Here is a 20638-nt window from a genome sequence, read left to right as displayed (position 1 = left end):
TGAAGTGAAAAAAATCAAATGAGGTTGAAGTTGGGGAAGGAGGTATTGTTGGTTTGAGAAGAAAGGAGAAAGAAGTCTAAAATAGATGTTGGGTGGTGGAGAGCCGATTTACTGGGAAAACTTAATAGGATTAGGACAGCAGATTGTTATCTACTTCAGATTTGTGGTTATAAATTTAAAGCAAGATCTGTTAGCATCAGTGTTTATTTTTCTCCAGTTGCCTTCAGCTGGTCGTAGGCTATTTGGCTTTTATCGGGGTTGTAGTTTTGCAAATGCAGATGTTTAAAGGAGAGAGGATAAAGGTGTTTAGTATGCAGGGGTGGGGTAATAATGTTGGACTGTCAAATCAAAGTTGGTTATGTAGGAAAATGAAGACATGAATGATAAAAATGATAGATTTTAGAATTGTTGGGGCAGGGAAGGGGGCGGGGGGTGGGGGGGCTGGCTGGCCTCCTCAGAAAAACATGTGATTCTTGATCTTGGGGTTGTGAGTCAGAGCCCCATGTGGGGTATAGAGATTACTTAAATAAATAAAGCTTAAAAAAATGGGAAAAAATAAAATAGGAAAAGGGCATATGCGTTTCATAGCTTTAAGCCACTTTTTAGTCAATTTGTCATTAAAATTCATTTAAATTAGAATTTTTTTTTTAATTGAGATATAATTGGCATATAACATTATGTTAGTTTCATGTGTATGACAATGATTGGATGTTTATATATTGCAAAATGATCACAGTAAGTCTTGTTAACATCTGTCACCATATGTAGATTAGAATTTTAATGTCAGAAATATTTCAGTATGGAATATGGGTTCTGATCTTATTTCTAAATACTGATTTTTAATCAGTTAATTTTGTTTATAAACTTAACATTATTCATTAAAAAGGAAGATACCTTTTTAAAAACAATGAGTTTTGAAAATTGTTTAAATTAGGGGTTCATGAGAAGCAAGAGCTAAAAAAGAAGAAAATTGAAAAGGGAATGCCTAATATGCATCCTCCTGCTACGTCTACTTCCAAGCCTTCTGCTGATCAGATCAGACAAAGTGTCAGACATTCTCTCAAAGACATTCTTATGAAAAGGTAACACACATTATTATTATAGAAGATTAAATAATACATGCTTCATGTATTTGAAGAATAATTGAATTATTCTAATTTTAAGACTTACAGACTCAAATTTGAAGGTACCAGAGGAAAAAGCAGCAAAAGTTGCCACAAAAATTGAAAAAGAGCTTTTCTCTTTTTTTCGGGACACAGATGCTAAATATAAGAACAAATACAGAAGTCTGATGTTCAATCTGAAAGATCCTAAAAACAATGTAAGTATGTTTCGTTCATATCTATAGATATCTATCCTTCCAGCTTTTCTGAATACATTGGAATTTAAGATGATAATACAATAGATCTATAATTTATTTCTCCAAGTGAGACTGTCATTTTAATAGTCATTTGCTACTGAACTGAGTTATGAATTCTGCATAATGGTAACTAGTGTTATATAATGAGTGTATTAAAATGTAAAATACCAAGTCTGCCTTAACCTGATTTATGTGAATTTTCTTTCCTTTGTGTCCCTTATTTAATCCAACTTATTAAAAATTCATTCATTATGTATTCTTTAAAATTACTTTTAAGCCAAAATTCATAACAAACACAATATTGCATATTGGTACTTCTGATTTAAATCTAAAAATAGTTAACAGCCCTTAAGAAAAAACTGACATTTAGGTAAAAAAGAATCCTATTTTAAAACATTTTGTTCATTTGAATATGATTTTAATTCTAAATATCTTTTAGTGGGACGCCTGGGTGGCTCAGTCATTCAGTGTCTGCCTTTGGCTCAGGTCACGATCCCAGGGTCCTGGGATTGAGCCCCACATTGGGCTCCCTGCTCAGTGGGAAGCTTGCTTCTCCCTCTCCCACTTCCCCTGTTTGTGTTCCCTCTCTCGTTCTCTCTCTCTGTCAAATAAATAAATCTTTTAAAAATAAATACATATATATACACATACATACATAAATATCTTTTAGCAGTGAAGCAAACAGTACTTGAACTGTTAATCATTTCCTGGCATTTCCTGTTTGGGACTTAGAGGATATCTAAAAACTGTGTGTAAATGCAAACTCCTTGTATATTTGCTTAAGTTTTGTAAGATTTTCACATAAGTGATAATAGTTCATCAATTTGTATAATGATATTTGCAATAGATAGTATGTGATATGAGGTTTTCCTTGAGGTATACTAACAGCTGCTTAAGAAAAATCTACATGTGCAATCCGTCATCATGGTCTAGGGGATCAGATACATCTTGAATTATGTAGTCTGGAAGCTTTTCTTCAGTTAGTAAACATTTATTTCCTTTAGGTTTCTTTCTTGCAGTGGGTTCTTTGCTCTGGAGTCCCCTCTAAGCCTGTTAGAACTTAAACATGAAATCTTAAAAATATGAAGGACGTCACATTCAGTAAAGTTCTTTTATGGAGTACCTTGCTATACTACAGGTTGGCTAATAAGACCGAGTGTGTGTCCTTAGGAATACTCTGAGAGTCTTTTTTGGTTGGGGGGGGCGGGGAACAGTCTCAGTACAATTTTTGGATAGACATAATGGTTCTACATGCTTCTCCACTGTGTGTTGATTTTCATATGAAAGGTATATTTTGCTGCCTTAGATGATAAGTTCCTAGAATACAAGGCTGTCAATAAATTTCTCTGTAGTAGATAATATATAAATCATTAAACATTTGTAAATCAGGTTTCAGAACTGATTTTTTTTATTACATCTTTATTTATTACAAGTTTTTATACGGCATTTCTTCTTTATTTTAAAACTGTTTTTCTCCTCCATTCCCATTTTTAAATATTTCCAGATATTATTTAAAAAAGTACTGAAAGGAGAAGTAACCCCTGATCATCTTATAAGAATGAGTCCAGAAGAACTGGCTTCTAAAGAGTTAGCTGCATGGAGACGGAGAGAAAACAGACATGTAAGATTATCTATGAATATGGTGTTTGACTATATCAGAACCTATATTTTTCAGCCATAGAGGGAAAATTATATATACACAGAGGTAATTTAACACAGAATGCACGGTAATACAAACTTCCTGTTCTGTGCTTATCCCCCCATTAACTGAGTTCTTAAATTCAGTTTTTGTTTTTATCTCTGCTGCTTTTTTCTCATTTTTTCCAGTTATGAGAGTACATAATTAACTTGCATTTTGTTATGTTTTGTAAATCAGAAAGGTGGGAAAATAAGCACATCTTAATCACATCTGTACTTTTCCAGAACACAATTTGAAGGTATTATGAATATTGGTAATTTGTAGCACTAGATTAAGTCAGATTGAAAATTTTGTAGGTGTATAATTCCTTTCTAGTCATAAGTTTCAAAAGTCAAAAGCTCAGAAAAACAAGGTTTTCTTTCCCTTAACACATTTATTGATGAAACCTGATCCAAATTGTCATGTATGAGTGTTCATATTTGTTGTGGGCTTAAGTACCTCAGCCCCAGCTCAGTTGAAGTGCTATATAACATAAATAGTATGTGCACCATAGTCCATTTTTAAAACTAAAAAATTATGAAAGTAACCAATGCCAAGAGTTTTCATTTGGGGGTTGTGAACTTTTACGTACTTTTAAAGATTAAGTGAATATGACTTAGGGTTATTGTGACAGTGGGATGACCATGTTATCTTCTATTTTGATTACAGTGGCCTCAGAATATTAGCTTTTTATGCTAGAAAATACTGGTTACTTATAGTTCATAGGAACTGTACATGATTTACCTGATTCTAAATACTTGTATCTCAGGCATTAAACCTCTCTGTAGGTCTTTTGCCCAAACTAGTTTGAAGCATGAGGCCTTGATTTGTTATATTAAACTTATTCATATAATTCTTCCACTTTCAGCCTGTGTAATTTTTCCTTTTATGTTGAAAATAGTATCACCTCATCTTTCCCTCCATATCCCAAATATGCACACGGCTTTCTTCTGCTTTGAAACTGTGGCTGCAAGTACCATCTGCTTTGGAGACCAGCTTGTTCTTTAGGGCATGTACCTGATTTCTTTCTTTAAAGGATGATTTGCACCTAACAAAGGCAAGATTAATGACCAGACCCATCTTTACCTTTCTTAACCCATTCCACTCTTGACTGCTTTTCAGTAGTTCTTGCTACACTTGCTTAACATTTTGTTGCCAAGTTTGTTCAACTAAATTACCACTGTCACAAAGTATGCTTAGTCAGGAGACAGCTGACAGGGACTACCTGATAATTTTTGGTGTTTGAATAAACTTCCATTATTTGGGGGGATGTTAAGAACATCAAGTTAGGAATCTGAGGAAGATAATTCTCATTTCCCTGGTGGCAGCCAGTAAAAAACTAGATAAATATCATGTTTCAACCCTTTGCAAATTACATTGCACTTTAGTTGTCTCTGGTTAATTTACATGTGAACTTCTCAAGGTTTATAACCCCAGCACTTAAAATAGTATCTGGCATTTGTAAGTACTCAATATATGTTTGTTGTTTGAGAGACCACCTAAAGATTAAAAATCATCTGTGATGTTGCTTTCATTTTTAGGTAAGCTATTATTTAAAGCTGTACATTTGGAAATATGTATACTTTAATTATGAAGTGTTTCTTTAAAATACTTCCTTTAGACCATAGAAATGATTGAGAAAGAGCAGAGAGAAGTGGAAAGACGACCAATCACAAAAATAACTCATAAAGGTGAAATTGAAATTGAGAGTGATGCCCCAATGAAAGAACAGGAAGCAGCCATGGAGATTCAGGTAAAAATAATAAAAATGTCATGTTTTGTAATGCTCAAAACATGAAGGTTCAGAAAAGGTTTGTCTAAAATGTTCTTAAAGGTAAAAGAAGAATTTTTAAAAATGTATATATTTTAGTAGTTAATTTTATTGGTTTCATGGTTTTTTTGAGTGTTTACAATATTGTTTCTCTGGTTGTAGTATGCAGACTATCTGCATCACAAGCACCTGTTAAACACTTGTTAAAATGTAGATTCCTGGGGTCTCTGTGACTTGGTGAATTCTTTAATAGGCCTATAAATCTGTAAGTGCTTCTTAGGTAGACAGTGGTGTGAGAGCTTGGTACAGCTTTTCTTATTTCAAATATCAGTGAGGAAATAATATGAAATCTTGTTAGAGGCCTTAAAGAATGAAGGATGTCTGAGTTTTTGCTCTACTTTAAGTAATAATTAGTATCTAGCATTTATTTTTTAAAGAAATAGTGAAGGGGGGCACATGGGTGGTGCATTTGGTTGAGTGGCTGACTCTTGGATTCACTCAGGTGGTGATCTCAGGTTGTGAAATTGAGCCTTGCATCAGGCTCTGTGCTCAGTATAGAGTCTGCTTGAGATTCTCTCTCCCTCTCCCTCCCCCCCCACGGCTTGCTCACTCGCTCTAAATAAATAAAATTCTTTAAAATTAAAAAAAAATAGTGAAAACCTATGAATGGAATAGTTTTCATTTTAGAAAAAAATCAATATGAAATATAAGTTGATTTTAATAATTAGGGCCAAATTTTGTCTGCTAAAACTTTTTTACTCTTTTTTTTTTTAAGGAACCTACAGCTAACAAGTCATTGGAAAAGACAGAAGGAACTGAAAAACAAAAAGAAGAGATTGATTCTATGTCCAAAGATACCACTAGTCAACACAGACAACATCTTTTTGATCTTAACTGTAAAATTTGCATAGGTAATTGGAAATTTTTCTTTCTGAAATGTTGCTTTCATTTTGAGAGATACTTGTATTTGTAATTTAAATAGGTTTTTGTTTTCTCTGAATTGGGGGTCAGGTACCTGCTCACTCCCTTTGAGGAGTAGCACATTTTTTGAGTGGTAGTCTTCAGAGTTGAGTTATAGTTTTATACTGTGGTATGGTTTGTGATCTAGAATTAATTATACTATCTAAGATCTGAACTTAACAACCCTGGGGCAAAAGACTAGAATTTAAGCATTAGAGTAGGCATCAGAAATGTTGGGCAGTTGTGATGGTACTGTCATTTATTAAGTGAAGGAGTAAAATAGCATTTATATTTTATTATCATATGTAACAAATCCCAAAATACCTTTTCTCTAGCATTCTTCTATTTGGTCATTCATTCAATAAATATTTATTGAGTTCTTGCTGCGCACTTTCTGGTGCAGGGAATATAGTGGTGAAAAAGTCAGATCTTATCCAGGCTTTAAGAGAAACTCTAACCTAGTGGGAAAGACAGGCAGGTGATGATTTGGGTTACAGAAGTACAGTTGTAAATGTATTTAGCTAGCAGGAAGACCCAGACTAGACTGGGGCATTGGGGAGACTTGGCTGAAGAATTGACATTTAAGCTGAGTCATGAAAGTTGAAAGCCTGCAAAGAGAAAGGGGAAGACCATTGTGAATACTGGGAATGGCATGAGCTTGAAGTGAATTCGAGAGGAGGAGAGAGGCACATCATTAGTTTGAAGAGATATTTAGAGATCACGTCTTGTAATATCTTTTTGCCTTTCAAATTTCAGGTTGTGACTTCTTAGTAGTGAAATCAATTTAGTAAGCAGTTATTAGCATTTCAAAAACAAAGAAAAACAAAATAGAAAGTACCACAGGGAACTGCACTTATAAAGATGAGTACCATTTTGTGAGACTTTAGTTTCAGTTACTTGTATAACAAAAATACATATACACACATACACATACATCTATATACACACACGCATGCACACACACACCCGCAGAGATGTGAGTGTGTGTATGTAAGTAATGGATTATGAGATAAAATATTACTTTATAGATCATGATCAGAAATGCTGAAAATCTTTTGTAGCTGCATTGAAGATTTTGGTCTTTTATCTAAGAGCGGTGGACAGTGACTAAAGGGTTTCTTAGCAAGGGAATGACATGATCAGATGGGAATTTTATCAAGATCTATCTCTGACTTTGAGAAGAGATTAGAGTGGGAGAAGCCAGAAGAGGAAGGAGGGAAACTGCACAGGAAGCCTTTGCACTAGTCCAAGTAGGAGATGAAGATAGTTTTGATTCGAGAGATTAGAGTGGTCATTGGAGATAGGAATAAGTGGAGGCTTTGAAATACATTAGGTAATATTGATAGATGTTGGAGGTTGACTAGATTTAGGGCATAAAAAATGGGGATGTATTAAGGAAGAATTTAAACTATATTCAGTTTATTGTTAAAAATAGAGGATCAGGAGTTTTGTAAAGTCTGGAGATGTGGCTCTCAATTTTATTTTTTTACTGTGGTATTCTAAGAAATGATACGTACCTTGTTCAGTAACATGAAAAATTCTTAGGTTAATCTATTTGCTGCTGTCCCTCATTGGATTAGAGGCTAGATGAAATGTATTACAAATTAAGTAATTTTCCTATAATAAAAATCCTATTTACTCAAAATTCTGTTTACATATTTTACAATCTGTACAATGATAAAGACTTAAAGGGCAGAATGTTTTTAGACTTTGTTATTCTTAAAGAAAGCCATCCATGATGTAATAGTATTCTTAAATACACCCATTTAGTTCTGTCTTAATAAAAAATACTCTTAGTTATTTCTATTAATTTTAATCATTTCCGTGGTAATATTTCAGTAAATTTAATGGTATCACACAAAAACAGTTGTTAAACACTACTAGACCTAACCTATTTTCAGAAAGTTTGAGAGATTTTTTTTCCCTTCTTGATGCTATAGCCTAAAACCAATGTCATTTTTTAAACTTTACTAATATTTTTCATGTTTAGTAAATAAGCCCTGCACTATGCATTTATGTCACGAGCTGCTGCTATATATGTAACACAAAGTAGGATACAGAGTTGTTTTACTCAGTTCTTTTCAAGACAGAATTTGGTATAGTTTAGTTAAAAAAAATTGCTAGGGAGTCAAGAAACTGACTTCAGGTTCTAGTTACCATGTTTCCATGTCAGCTTACCGAGGTTACTCAGCACCCTCTTTTCCTAATTCCCCATCAGTTGGAGAGGTGTAATACAACGCATCATGAGATGATAGTTAAAAATTACCCCAGGAAATCTAAGGTTATGCAACAATGCAGTCAGAAAAACAGTAACTTTAGAAGCAAAATGGATGAGGTTATAGAAATTTCAGTTTACAAAAGATTTATTTTCATGTCGTCTGATGTTAGGTCGAATGGCACCACCTGTAGATGATCTTTCTCCAAAAAAAGTTAAAGTTGTTGTTGGAGTATCTCGTAAACATTCAGATAATGAAGCAGAAAGTATAGCAGATGCATTGTCTTCAACCTCAAATATTTTGGCTTCTGAATTCTTTGAAGAGGAGAAACAAGAGTCTCCGAAGTCAACATTCTCTCCTGCTCCACGGTAATAATTCTCTTAGCTACAATTTCTATAATAATCATTATAGATCTTTGCCAGATTATATTTGGAGGTCTTCAAAAACAAAAAGGTAACATATTTCTTAGGAACCTTTCTTTTGAGAAAGTAACTGTACCTTCTAAAACATTAAACTTATTGAGATAAAAGAATAAGACTCAAGATTAATTTAGAGATTTGAGTCTGTATGTGGGGACTTGACTTTAAAATTCCATTTAATTATGTTGGTCCCAAGAGGCAAGAGATAGGTCATTTAAGAAAAATTGCTTGTACTTCTCTGTACCTTCATCTAAGCCACCCTGGAAGGACGATTTTGAAAACACGACCATGTAAATATGAATGTAATTTTTTATAAAGTGAAAATCTAAACTCTTTAATCAATAGTCTTTACATATTTTGGCTTTATTGACATGCTAAAATAGAAATAATTAATGACCTAGTAGAAAATGGATTTATTCATGAGCAGATCTTTAAGGCTGACAATTTTTAATGTTATATTTTAGTCCAGAGATGCCTGGAACTGTTGAAGTTGAGTCTACCTTCCTGGCTCGATTGAACTTCATCTGGAAAGGTTTTATCAACATGCCTTCTGTGGCAAAATTTGTTACCAAAGCCTACCCAGTGTCTGGTTCCCCCGAGTATTTGACAGAGGTACTGTGAACTTTTCTGCCCCTTTCTGTTCTGCTCGGATTAACATATGTGTTTATAAAAGCAGCAGGAGAGAAAACAATATTATAAATAATAAAAATATTAAATGATAAATTTATTTTCATTCATAAGAAAAATATTGACAGTGATCCTTAAACCATTCAATTAATGGAACTATGAGTTCACAAATGGAGTGTTTGAACTGTAGATAACTGTGTTCTGAAAGTTTTAAACCCACATGTCCTATACTTTAAGATGTGCTTTCCAGTGTCAGAGAATTAAAAATTAATGAGAGTCTGCATGGATAGCTTAAGTTTTTCTTTAAATATAGACTTGATAAAAGATTGACCTACTTAGTATGGTCTTCCGTATTAGCCTGTCAGGAAGATTTTTCCTTGTTAACAGTTCTTCTCATTCTCCTGTTGCTTATGTTTCCCAACTGCATGAATACAGTTCTTCCTGCTTCTTTCTGTGAATGAGATGCAGGTTATAGTTGAAACATTACAGCAAGTTGACAGTCTCATGAGACCAATGACTGTAGTTGCTGCAGGTACCCTTGGTTTTATACCTGCAGGAATAGGAAGAAATATTTATGGAATATTAATTTAGAATATTTATGGAAAGTAAGCAGCTATACTATTATGATAAATGAGAAAATATGACATTTTTGAACTATTTTGAAGAAAGTTCTATTTTTCTGTGTTTATGCAGAAGGAAAATAAATCAGTACATGGGTACTGCATTTTTGTTGAGATTATATTTTCTATTAATGTTACTTTTCTTTGTATTCGGCTGAAATTAGTTTATTTTTTAATTTTTTTTTAATATTTATTTATTTGACAGACACAGCCAAAGAGGGAACACAAGCAGGGCAAGTGGGAGAGGGAGAAGCAGGCCTCCCACGGAGCAGGGAGACAGCCTGACGTGGGGCTTGATCCCAGGACCCTGGGATCATGACCTGAGCCAAAGGCAGACGCTTAACGACTAAGCCACCCAGGCGCCCCATTTATTTTTTAATTTTTATTTTAAAAAAATATTTAATAAATTATTAGAGCACATTTTAAAATTTTTTATTTTTTTTAACATTTATTTAATAAATAAATAATTATTTATTAGAGAGAGAGAGAGCACAAGCAGGGAGAGTGGCAGGCAGAGGGAGAGGGAGAAGCAGGCTCCCTGCTGAGTGCAAAGCCTGAGTGGAATAAGCAGCTGAGCCACCCAGGCGCCCCTAGCTGAAATTAGTTTACATGTAATGTGGCTTAACTAATGTTGATCAGTTTGTTTAGCATTATGTTTTAATAAGCAACCTAATTATTACTTTTACATATAGTTTGCTTGGCAAGTAATATTTTAGAAACATTGATTTTATAAGAGGAAAATTAAATGGACCCAGGGTATTCTTTTTGAACAAATCTGTTTAGAGATGTAGTCTTTGACCAGTCTGTGGTGATGAGAACTCTTTTAAATGGGAAAGAAGTCCTAAACAATGGAATTTGATTTTAAACAAATTACTCTCCTTTCTAAGCCAGTTTCTATGTGGTTGCTTTCCCGAATTCTACCTCTGCTTTCTGCTTTTTTTTAGTTTAGGACTAAAATCCCAAATAAATATTTAAAGTAATTAATAACTTAAGTAAATTTAATATCAATTAATTGTGCTTTTTATGAGTTCTCAGCTTCTTAGAAAAATAGAAACATACTGATTAGTTTTAAATATTTTCAGTTACACACTTAACTGATTTTATGTATAGTCATCTATTTTCAGAAAGATTCTACCATTTAAAAAAATGAATTTGCATTATTACAGTGTTATTCTCTACTGTGTAAAAATATGCACTATAATTAAACTTAATAACTTTTGAGATGCAGCTGTTAATAAATGATATCCTTGCCCACTACCACCAAGAAGAGGGGGTGGGGTAGGGGGAGGTCAGAGAAGAAAAACCATCTCTAATATTCTGAAATCTGTTGTATTCTTTCTGGATTTTTAATGTGTCGTATGCTTGCCACTACCCCTTTACTGTGCCTGTCATTCCTGCTGAGAACTGACATGACCTCAGATTTGATCTCAGTTGTATCTTGGGTACCCACCTTAGTTATTTGGAGTTGACATTTGAGGTCAAGCCTGATTGCTGCCCCTGTACTTTCTTATGTTCTGTGATGCAAATCTTTTTACTTGTTTTTTTATTACCATTTCAAATTAGTCTTAGAGCTAAATTTAAATGAATTATGACTATTATACTATATTTTGTATATGACGCTCACCTTTCTTTCTAACTGTAGGATCTACCAGATAGTATTCAAGTAGGTGGCAGGATATCGCCTCAGACAGTCTGGGATTATGTTGAAAAAATTAAAGCATCAGGAACCAAGGTAAGGGAAATTTCTTTAGTTATACCAAAATGAGAGAATATTTGAAAAGTAAATCACTGAGAGTTCTATATGCAGGGTACTTTGGGGGAAGGAGCCAAGACAAATTCTAAATCTATATAGTATGCCTGACAAAACTGAACTAAAGCCATTTGCTAAGGTTCAAAACAGCCCAGCACTCCTTTTGTGGGTTTTTCTTGACTGCTGGTATGCTTTCTTAGTGATTTCTGTGTCAGTGTTTTGGAAGAAATGTTTTAGAATTAAGTATTGAGATTCCTCCTGGAATTTTGCCTTGCTTTGATTATAGACATTTGTTTACTTAGGGCATAGGCTAAGCTGCTGCAACAGAGAGACCCTAAAAGTATAGTGGCTCAAAGAATATAGAAGTTTATTTTTTTTAATATGTCAGTGGTTCAGAGTAGTTCTGGGGCTCTGATTCTACAAGATCATTCAGGGACCAGTCTCCTTCTGTCTTTATTTGGCTGTTTCCAAGAGTGTTACCCTTATCAGTCAAACGTGGTCAAAGCTGACTTACCAACTCATGTGGGAAAAGTGGAAGAATGCCTGTCTAGTTGTTTTAAAAGCAAGACCTGGAAATTGCTGTTATCCTTTCACTTCCTCTAACTTCCATTGGCAAGAACTTTTTAGTAACGTAGCCTTATGTAAGCTGCTAAGAAGGCTGGGAAATGTAATCTCTGGAAATGTTATCTCTATTGGATGGTGATGTGCCCAGCTAAAAAGGCTTCTTTTTGTAATAGGAAAGGAAGAGAATAGTCGGTGATAATTAGTAGCCTCTATCAGAATATTATTTTTTTCTTTTCTCTCTCTATATTTTCTATAATTTCTTTAATGTGTAGAACAGTACTACACAGGAAAATTTACATTAGAAGAAATTGTTTTTACCTCCAAGGATGATAGTACCTAGCATATTACATACATTCAAAAAATAAACTTAAATAAGAGAACATTAATTTTTTATCTTAAGATTAGACACGTCTAGTAAGATTAGAAATAATCCAAAATGGATGATCTCAAGCTAAAAAGAATATATATTTTTCAATAATTGATTTTAGAATTTAAATTGATACAGTGTTAGAATACAAGTAAACTTTGAAGCACTATAAAAAATATTACAATATTTATTTGCTATCACTTTCTCATGATAGTAAAAGTCATGGGAAAGCATTGGGAAGGTACTACCCTTGGACATTTTGGGAATCACTCTTGATCTACCCCATATATTTCTGCCTAACACTTTATAGTATGCCTCCTTTCTGAACTGACTGAAACACTATAATAGTTGTTACTCCTAAAAGAGGACAGTTTAGATGACCTTTTGTAAGAGGGAGAGCCATAGTTTAGCTCATCTGTACGTTTTCTTTAGAACTTGCATTAATTTAGGTTTGTAGCAGTTCTGGCTCTCTCCATTTTGACTATGTACCTTCATGAAAAGGCATCCATTTTTTTTACATTACCAAATTAATACTACCTTGGAACTCTCTTTTCTATTGGAAACAAAACCTAGTACCCAGAGGCACACTTATTTGTGTGCCAAATAAGTAAGCCAAAGAAAGGATTCTACAAAATTTATGGCCTTTGTGTATTTGAGGTCTTTCACACAGCTTCTTTTATTTCTAAATCCAGTCCCTGTAAATGGGATTTTCAGTGGATTTGAGTGTTTTTGTGTATGTGTACATGGCAGGGTGGTGGTGGTAGGTGATATTAATTTTCAGTATGCTGAAAACACAGGCAGCCCTTTGTGAAGGTTGTAACATATAAATATAAAAACATATAAACATATAAATGAGATAATATAGACACCAAAAGACTTGGGTTTAAATATGTTCTCTATCACTGAAAGTTGTGTCACCTTGAGCAAATTAATTGCCTCGGGACTCAGTGTCTTATGGGACACCTTCAGGTAAAACAAATCTATCAGTGGATCAGCGAAGATCTTTCCCTAAGAGTTGCTTCCCTTTACTCTTTTTATCTGCATTTAAGTTGGTAAATCATGTTATTTGGTAATCATCATTATAAAATTTACTAGATTATTACTATAATTGAGAAATGATATTTAAAACCAAGCTGTTCTTTAGGTTATTATTTTAAACAATCATTTATTATTTTCTTGAATAGGAAATTTGTGTGGTTCGCTTCACACCCGTAACTGAAGAAGATCAAATTTCTTATACTTTGCTGTTTGCATACTTTAGTAGCAGAAAGCGCTATGGAGTAGCTGCTAACAACATGAAGCAGGTTAAAGATATGTACCTTATTCCTTTGGGTGCTGCAGATAAAATTCCACACCCTCTTGTGCCTTTTGATGGACCTGGTAGGTATACATTTTAATAATAGAGTATGAATAAAATAAAGTGGGAGGTGAGACCAGAGTGACAAAATGGACTCTGCTTGCTTTCTCAGGATCCAGCCCTCTAGAGCTGACTTGACAGGGGCAGGCACCCATTTAATAGACTGTAATAAGCTGGATGCAAAAATGTACCCTTTATTGTAATGGTTGAAAATGACTATTTTTATTTTATTTTATTTTTTTTTAAAGATTTAAAAAAAAAGTTTAACAGAGCTGTGCGTGCACACAAGTGGGGTGGGGTGTGGCAGGCAGAGGGACAGGGAGAAGCAGGCTCCCAGCTGAGCATGGAGCCCAACATGGGGCTCGATCCCAGGACCCTGGGGTCATGACATGAGCTGAAGCTTAACCGACTGAACCACCCAGGTGTCCCGAAAATGACTGTTAATTGATGTTTTTTATTTCATACAGGGCTTGAACTGCATAGACCTAATCTGTTGTTGGGCTTAATTATCCGTCAAAAACTGAAACGGCAACATAGTGCTAGTGCTAGTACTAGTCACACAGCTGAGACTTCTGAAAGTGTACCAATGGCTTTGCCACCTGATAAAAAAAGTAAAATAGACGTTTCCACAGAAGAAACACCAGAGGAAGAAAATGACTTTTTTAATTCTTTTACAACTGTATTACATAAGCAGAGAAATAAGCCTCAGCAAACTCTTCAGGAAGACCTTCCAACAGTAATTGAACCTTTAGTGGAAGTCACCAAACAAGAGCCACCAAAACCTTTAAGATTCCTTCCTGGGGTATTGATTGGCTGGGAAAATCAACCTTCTACTCTGGAATTAGCAAATAAACCTCTTCCTGTGGATGATATACTTCAGAGCCTTTTGGGCACTACTGGTCAGGTATATGAACAGGCTCAATCAGTGATAGAACAAAACACTCTCAAAGAAATTCCATTTATAAATGAGCAAGCTGACCCCAAAGCAGAGAAAATAGATAAAGTGGAAGCAACTGATGGTGAAGCCAAGGAGGTAAAGGTTAAAGTAGATGATCTTTCAGAATCTACAGTTAATTCAGTAGTAGTAGGAGAAGAAACATCAGTAATGGGGTCTTCTTCCATTTCTCCTGGACCTTTGGCAAGTCTTAGCCTCAGAGGTAAGCCACCAGATGTTTCTACAGAAGCATTCTTAGCAAATTTATCAATTCAGTCAAAACAGGAGGAAACTGTGGAGAATAAAGAGAGAACATTAAAAAGACAGCTGCTGCAAGATCAAGAGAATAATGTGCAAGATAATCGGACTTCAAATACTAGTTCTCCATGCAGGTCTAATGTAGGAAAAGGAAACATAGACAGTAATGTCAGTTGCAGTGAAAACCTTGTTGCTAATACAACAAGGTCCCCACAGTTTATCAACCTGAAACGGGATCCTAGACAAGCAGCAGGACGAAGTCAGCAGATAACTGCTTCAGAAAGCAAGGATGGAGATAATTGCCGGAATGGAGAGAAACACATCCTGCCTGGTCTGTCACACAAGGAGCACTTAACAGAACAAATCAATGTAGAGGAAAAGTTGTCTTCTGTAGAGAAAAACTCATGTGTTCAGCAGGGTGAAAATTCAGGGGTTGCACAAAACTCACCGTTGGTAGAAAACATACACACTTCTCAAACAGAACAAGCAAAACCCTTACAGGAGGATATTTTAATGCAAAATATCGAAACTGTGCACCCGTTTCGAAGAGGATCGACAGCAGCATCATCTCATTTTGAAGTTGGAAACACATGTCAATCAGAATTTCCTTCTAAAAGCATCAACTTTACTTCCAGAAGCACCAGCCCCAGAACAAGTGCAAACTTTTCACCCATGAGGCCACAGCAGCCCAACCTTCAGCATCTCAAGTCTAGCCCCCCTGGATTTCCATTTCCAGGGCCTCCTAATTTTCCCCCACAAAGCATGTTTGGATTTCCACCACATTTACCACCCCCTTTACTTCCCCCTCCAGGCTTTGGCTTTGCTCAGAATCCCATGGTTCCCTGGCCACCTGTTGTTCATCTGACAGGCCAGCCACAACGTATGATGGGTCCCCTTTCACAAACATCAAGGTATATAGGCCCACAAAATTTTTACCAGGTTAAAGACATTCGAAGACCAGAAAGGCGCCATAGTGACCCTTGGGGTAGGCCAGATCAACAGCAACTGGATAGGCCATTTAATAGGGGTAAAGGAGATCGACAGAGATTTTATAGTGATTCACACCATTTGAAAAGAGAGCGACATGAAAAGGAATGGGAGCAAGAATCTGAAAGGCATAGACGCAGAGACAGAACCCAAGACAAGGACAGAGACAGGAAAAGCAGGGAGGAAGGGCACAAAGATAAAGAGAGGGCACGGTTATCACATGGTGATCGAGGAGCAGATGGAAAAGCAAGCCGGGATAGTAGGAATGTAGACAAGAAACCAGACAAACCTAAAAGTGAAGACCATGAAAAGGACAAAGAACGAGAGAAAAGTAAACATAGAGAAGGAGAAAAGGACAGAGATAGATACCACAAAGATAGGGACCACACTGACAGAGCTAAAAGCAAAAGGTAAAATTTGCAGGCTGCTTCAAGATTACATTTAAATAACTGAAATGTTGTCTCTTAAAAACTTTATGATTGCCTGCTAGGATTGTGCCATCTTTTAAATTTTTAATATTGGTGGTTTGCAGAACAATAAAATCTGTGTGTTGGTGCAGAGTGCTCTCTGTATCAGTGCCCATCACCCCTTCTTCATACCAACTGTCCCTAGTTATAGGAATTTAATATTTTTAAAAGTTTTACATTGCTGTATATTCAAAGATTTGTTTTATTAATATGCAATAAAGGCTTAGAAATTTTAGTTTTATTCCTTACTTGGTAAATATGGTTAACTATGGAATATATTTACTGCCTCTAGTGAATGTCCTTTATATAATGACTAATTTGAGAGTAATGTGTGCTCTGTAAGTTTGTTTTAAATTGCACTGTTTTTAAAGAAACTGTAGAGGAGCAACAGAAAGCCAAGCAACTTCATAATCAGATTATATTAATCATTTAGTTGAGCAGTTTTTGACTAAGAATCAGACGCCCAAGGGAGTACTTTTATTGCTTTAATCTGCACTCATTGAAGGCATTTATTACCATATACTACAACTTTGTGGTAGGCCATTTTTTTCCTTTTCATTTTTGGCTCTTTGGAAACTTGAATACTTAAGCTTGTACATGATCTTGTGTTTTGCTATCCTTTTTACTGTAAAATGTAAATATTTTAAGGGATATTTTGATTCTAAATATGATAAAAGAATTTCTCACCTATTTTGTGTGTGTGGTTTGAAATTCAGTAGTAAAAGCATTTCTTCTTTAAAGCTTTAATTATCAGATACTAAACTCTTTCTCCACCAAGAACATACAGGTAATAGCTCTCTAGGTCAGGCAATAGATGGGGGGAAAAACAATTTCTATGTCATGGATTACAGGCTATTGAGATAAATCATGTAGTTCTAAAGAGGTTAGAATTGAGAACTACCAATGAAAAAGTGTGTAGCTATAACCCATTATATAGGTATGTTTCTGAAAACTTGTATACCATCAAAATTTGATACACTGACTAATTACAGAACTCTTATTTAAGAGAAACGTGGTGTGAATCTCTTTGTAAAATGTATAATTAACTCTTAATTTGTTGGTGGAGATGGGGGGATAACTCTCCAGTTCTCTATGCTAGTTCTGCTTGAAATAGCACATGGAGGTTATTGTTAATCCAAATTTAAATTTATTTACACCCTAAGTTACCTACCGTATTGATTGCTATAATTTAAAGCAGTAGCTACCAAAAGATACCAACACTTGAGACCAAAAAAGGGGGGGGACCAGTATTTTTACTCATCTATATTAATGAGGAAAAATATAAATGACTTCACAAAATTAAAAAGATAAAGCTTTCTTAAAAAGTCTAAAGATTACAGTTAAAGCTTTTGAAATTGAATCAGCTTTGCTATTCTTACTGGAGAGAAAAGGGGTGTAAATTCAAAACCAAATATTTTGTCTAATTTGCAGCCCTTTTTTTGTCATCCTTATCCTCCGAAATTAATCATCATAAAAGTTCTGAAACAGGACTTGTATTTAAATAAAGTTTGTTTAATTTTGGTCTACTTTTCTTTTGGAAATTAACTTGTTAGAAAACTAGTCAGTTTGCAAACAAAACCTAAAGTCATCTTTTGCACAATTATGAAGAAATTGTTTTCAGGGTTTTAGTATAAACAAAAAACCACCTCAAACCAAAAAGTTAGCTTTTTTATTTCAAGTATGTATGTTTTAGTAAGTCTGCTTTCTCTGATTTATCTGGTTGTGGGGTTGAGCAGACACTGGATTTTTTTTTTTTTTTTAACAAGGTACAAGTGAAGAAGAGTGAGAATGGAAGAAAGCCTTTAAGTTAGTTTTTGATTACTTCTTAGTAGCTTCTTGTATATATTGTTGCGATGCTTGCTTGAAAGTTCTTTCTTCCTATCTCATTGGAACATGATACATTCCTGTAGAGGCCCCTGTTAGTAGCAGTGGCCATCTCCTGGGATTACAGGGTTAAGTGTTACAACCAACTCTGTTGACCCCTCGTTGATTGAAGTATTGTGGAGAGTGGGAGAAGTATAGGCATAATGACTGAGATTTTAACTTGTGAGGAAAGGGAGAAAGAAAAGTTTTCAGTGAGAAGTACATCTAAAGCCATTCTCAGTCTAAGTCTCACCTATAACTAGCCTTACATAAATGTGAGTTAAATGAAGTTCATCTTTATTTTTCCTGTCTTAAGGAAAACTTGCTCTATAACAGTTTGATGCTTTTTAAATAAATTTAGAACCATCTTAAGATGGTTTATACATACGTCTATTAAGTAAAATGTACCAGGGTGTCTCAGTACTTAAAAAGTCCACCTCTTGTAATCCTTGTGGCAATAAGAAAGTCTCTGTGAACCCTCTGTGTCAGACCGTGTTGGGGTGCTTTATATACGCCTTGGTCAGCCTGAAAGTTGAAGACTTACCTTAGAGGTCTCCTGATGAAACTGGTACTTAGAAAAATTTAAAAACTTGCCCAAGGTTAGACTGCTGTTGTCAGAACTGAGTTCTAGCTCAGTGCTAGTTTTCTCCAAGGTCTGTGTGCATGCCAGTTGTATGAGAACCGAGAGCAGGAGAGAGAGACAAAAGCCTGATTACTATGTATGTCCCTTTTGTATCCCCTTCCTCTCTATTCCACCAATCTGTCTGAAACCCTTTATTGAACAACCCAGCTGCTCAAAGTGAGAAGGAAGACACAAAAACCCGTGGTTCCCTTGTATAGATTTGCTAAGTTTATATTCATTTCAAATCCTAATTCTCAAGTCTTATTTTCTATTGCTGCTGTGACAAATTATTCAAAACTTAGTGGCTTAAAACCACACAAATTTATTGTACATTTCTGTAGATCAGAAGTCTGAAGCAGATCTCAGCAGGCTGAGATCAAGGTGTTGGAAGAGTGCATTCCTTTTCTGGAAGTCTTAGGGGAAAATCCATTCCCCTTGCCTTTTCCAGCTTCTAGGGGCCACCCACTTTCCTTGCCTCATGGTCCCTTCCATCATCTTCAAAGCTAACAAGAGGGGGCTCAGTCTTTCTCATGTTGCCATCTCCGATCCTTTGATTCCCTCTTCCACTTGGAAGGGCCATTGTGATTACATTGGGCCCACCCAGATAATCCAGGATAACCTTACTATTTTGAGGTCCACTGATTAGCAACCTAAAAGCCATCTGTGACCTCAGTTCCCTTTTGCCAAATAACCTATTTACAGGTTCCATGGATTAGGATGTAGACAACTTTGAGGGACCATTTTACTTACCACAATTCTTAAGTTTAGCTTATGTGTAGGTGAACCAAGTTTTTGGAGTTTTAACAGCTCTCAGGCCAGAGTAAATATGTTTAAAAATTAAGAAAAATACCAACAATAGAAAATGGAGTTGACAGTTCAGCCACTTGGCTGTTGACACAGGTTTATGTATATGTGTTAACAAAACTGGTAAATTTAATGTTTTTAGTTTTTAATAACTAGTTTTTTTTTTTTTTAAGATTTTATTTATTTGACAGAGCGAGAGAGTACAAGCAGGGGGAGTGGCAGCCAGAGGGAGAGGGAGAAGCAGGCTCCTGGCTGAGCAGAGAGCACAATGCAGGGTTCTATCCCAGGGTCCTGGGATCATGATGTGAGCCAAAGGCAGATGCTTAACCTACTGAGCACCCTCCCACCCTCCCCATGCCCCAGTAGTTGTGTGTGTGTGTTTTTAAGATTTTATTTTTTGACGGCGAGAGAGGGGACACAAGCAGGGGTTGTGGGAGAGGGAGAAGCAGGCTTCCTGCTGAGCAGGGAGCCCGATGTGGGGCTTGATCCCAGGACCCCGGGATCATGACCCGAGCCGAAGGCAGACGCTTAACCGACTGAGCCACCCGGGCGCCCCAGTAGCTGTGTTTTAAAGATGGATATGAATTAATTTTAAATGCATTATGAGAGCTAATGAATCATTTTATTAAAGCAAATAGTTTACTTAATTTTAGCATTTAAATATATCAGTTGCACTATTCCAGTCTCGGATCCCTTTAAAACATTTGGTCAGTTTACCACTTAACTAATGACAACAAAGGGCAATATACATAATCAACTATTGACTTTTGTCTCCCAAGCGAAATCATGAACAGAATTGGTTACTTCTTTTAAAAGGTGCCGACCCTGATTCTTTGATTCCTGCTTCATAAAGAATTTCAGTAATTCATGTATAGAGCAAGAAATACTAGGTTAATAGCTTAGAAGTGTCTTGAAAACATGAGTCTACTTTATAGATTCAGAAGAGTCATGGGGGGGAACTCCAACATATATACTTAAAGAAAAGGCAGTGAATTCAGTATTACTACGAATATC

The 20638-nt window shown here is 35.4% G+C and overlaps 1 protein-coding gene across 8 annotated transcripts in view; it reads left to right on the top strand.

Moving 5' to 3' along the window:
* PHF3 (PHD finger protein 3) overlaps positions 1-17025 on the top strand; it is an 86014-nt gene extending 68989 nt beyond the window's left edge. For all 8 annotated transcript variants that reach the window (XM_027601315.1, XM_027601313.1, XM_027601312.1 and 5 more), the window contains 10 exons: positions 935-1082; positions 1165-1321; positions 2865-2981; positions 4660-4791; positions 5585-5720; positions 8158-8353; positions 8869-9016; positions 11294-11383; positions 13517-13712; positions 14157-17025. In XM_027601315.1, the coding sequence (XP_027457116.1) occupies positions 935-1082; positions 1165-1321; positions 2865-2981; positions 4660-4791; positions 5585-5720; positions 8158-8353; positions 8869-9016; positions 11294-11383; positions 13517-13712; positions 14157-16282 (3446 nt within the window). In that variant the 3' untranslated portion in view covers positions 16283-17025. The remainder of the gene's footprint in view (positions 1-934; positions 1083-1164; positions 1322-2864; positions 2982-4659; positions 4792-5584; positions 5721-8157; positions 8354-8868; positions 9017-11293; positions 11384-13516; positions 13713-14156) is intronic.
* Positions 17026-20638: the final 3613 nt, after the last annotated feature.

The sequence above is a fragment of the Zalophus californianus genome, chromosome 7 (genome assembly GCF_009762305.2).
Source record: "Zalophus californianus isolate mZalCal1 chromosome 7, mZalCal1.pri.v2, whole genome shotgun sequence".
Classification (NCBI taxonomy): domain Eukaryota; kingdom Metazoa; phylum Chordata; class Mammalia; order Carnivora; family Otariidae; genus Zalophus; species Zalophus californianus.
This window is presented reverse-complemented; position numbering and strand designations above follow the sequence as displayed.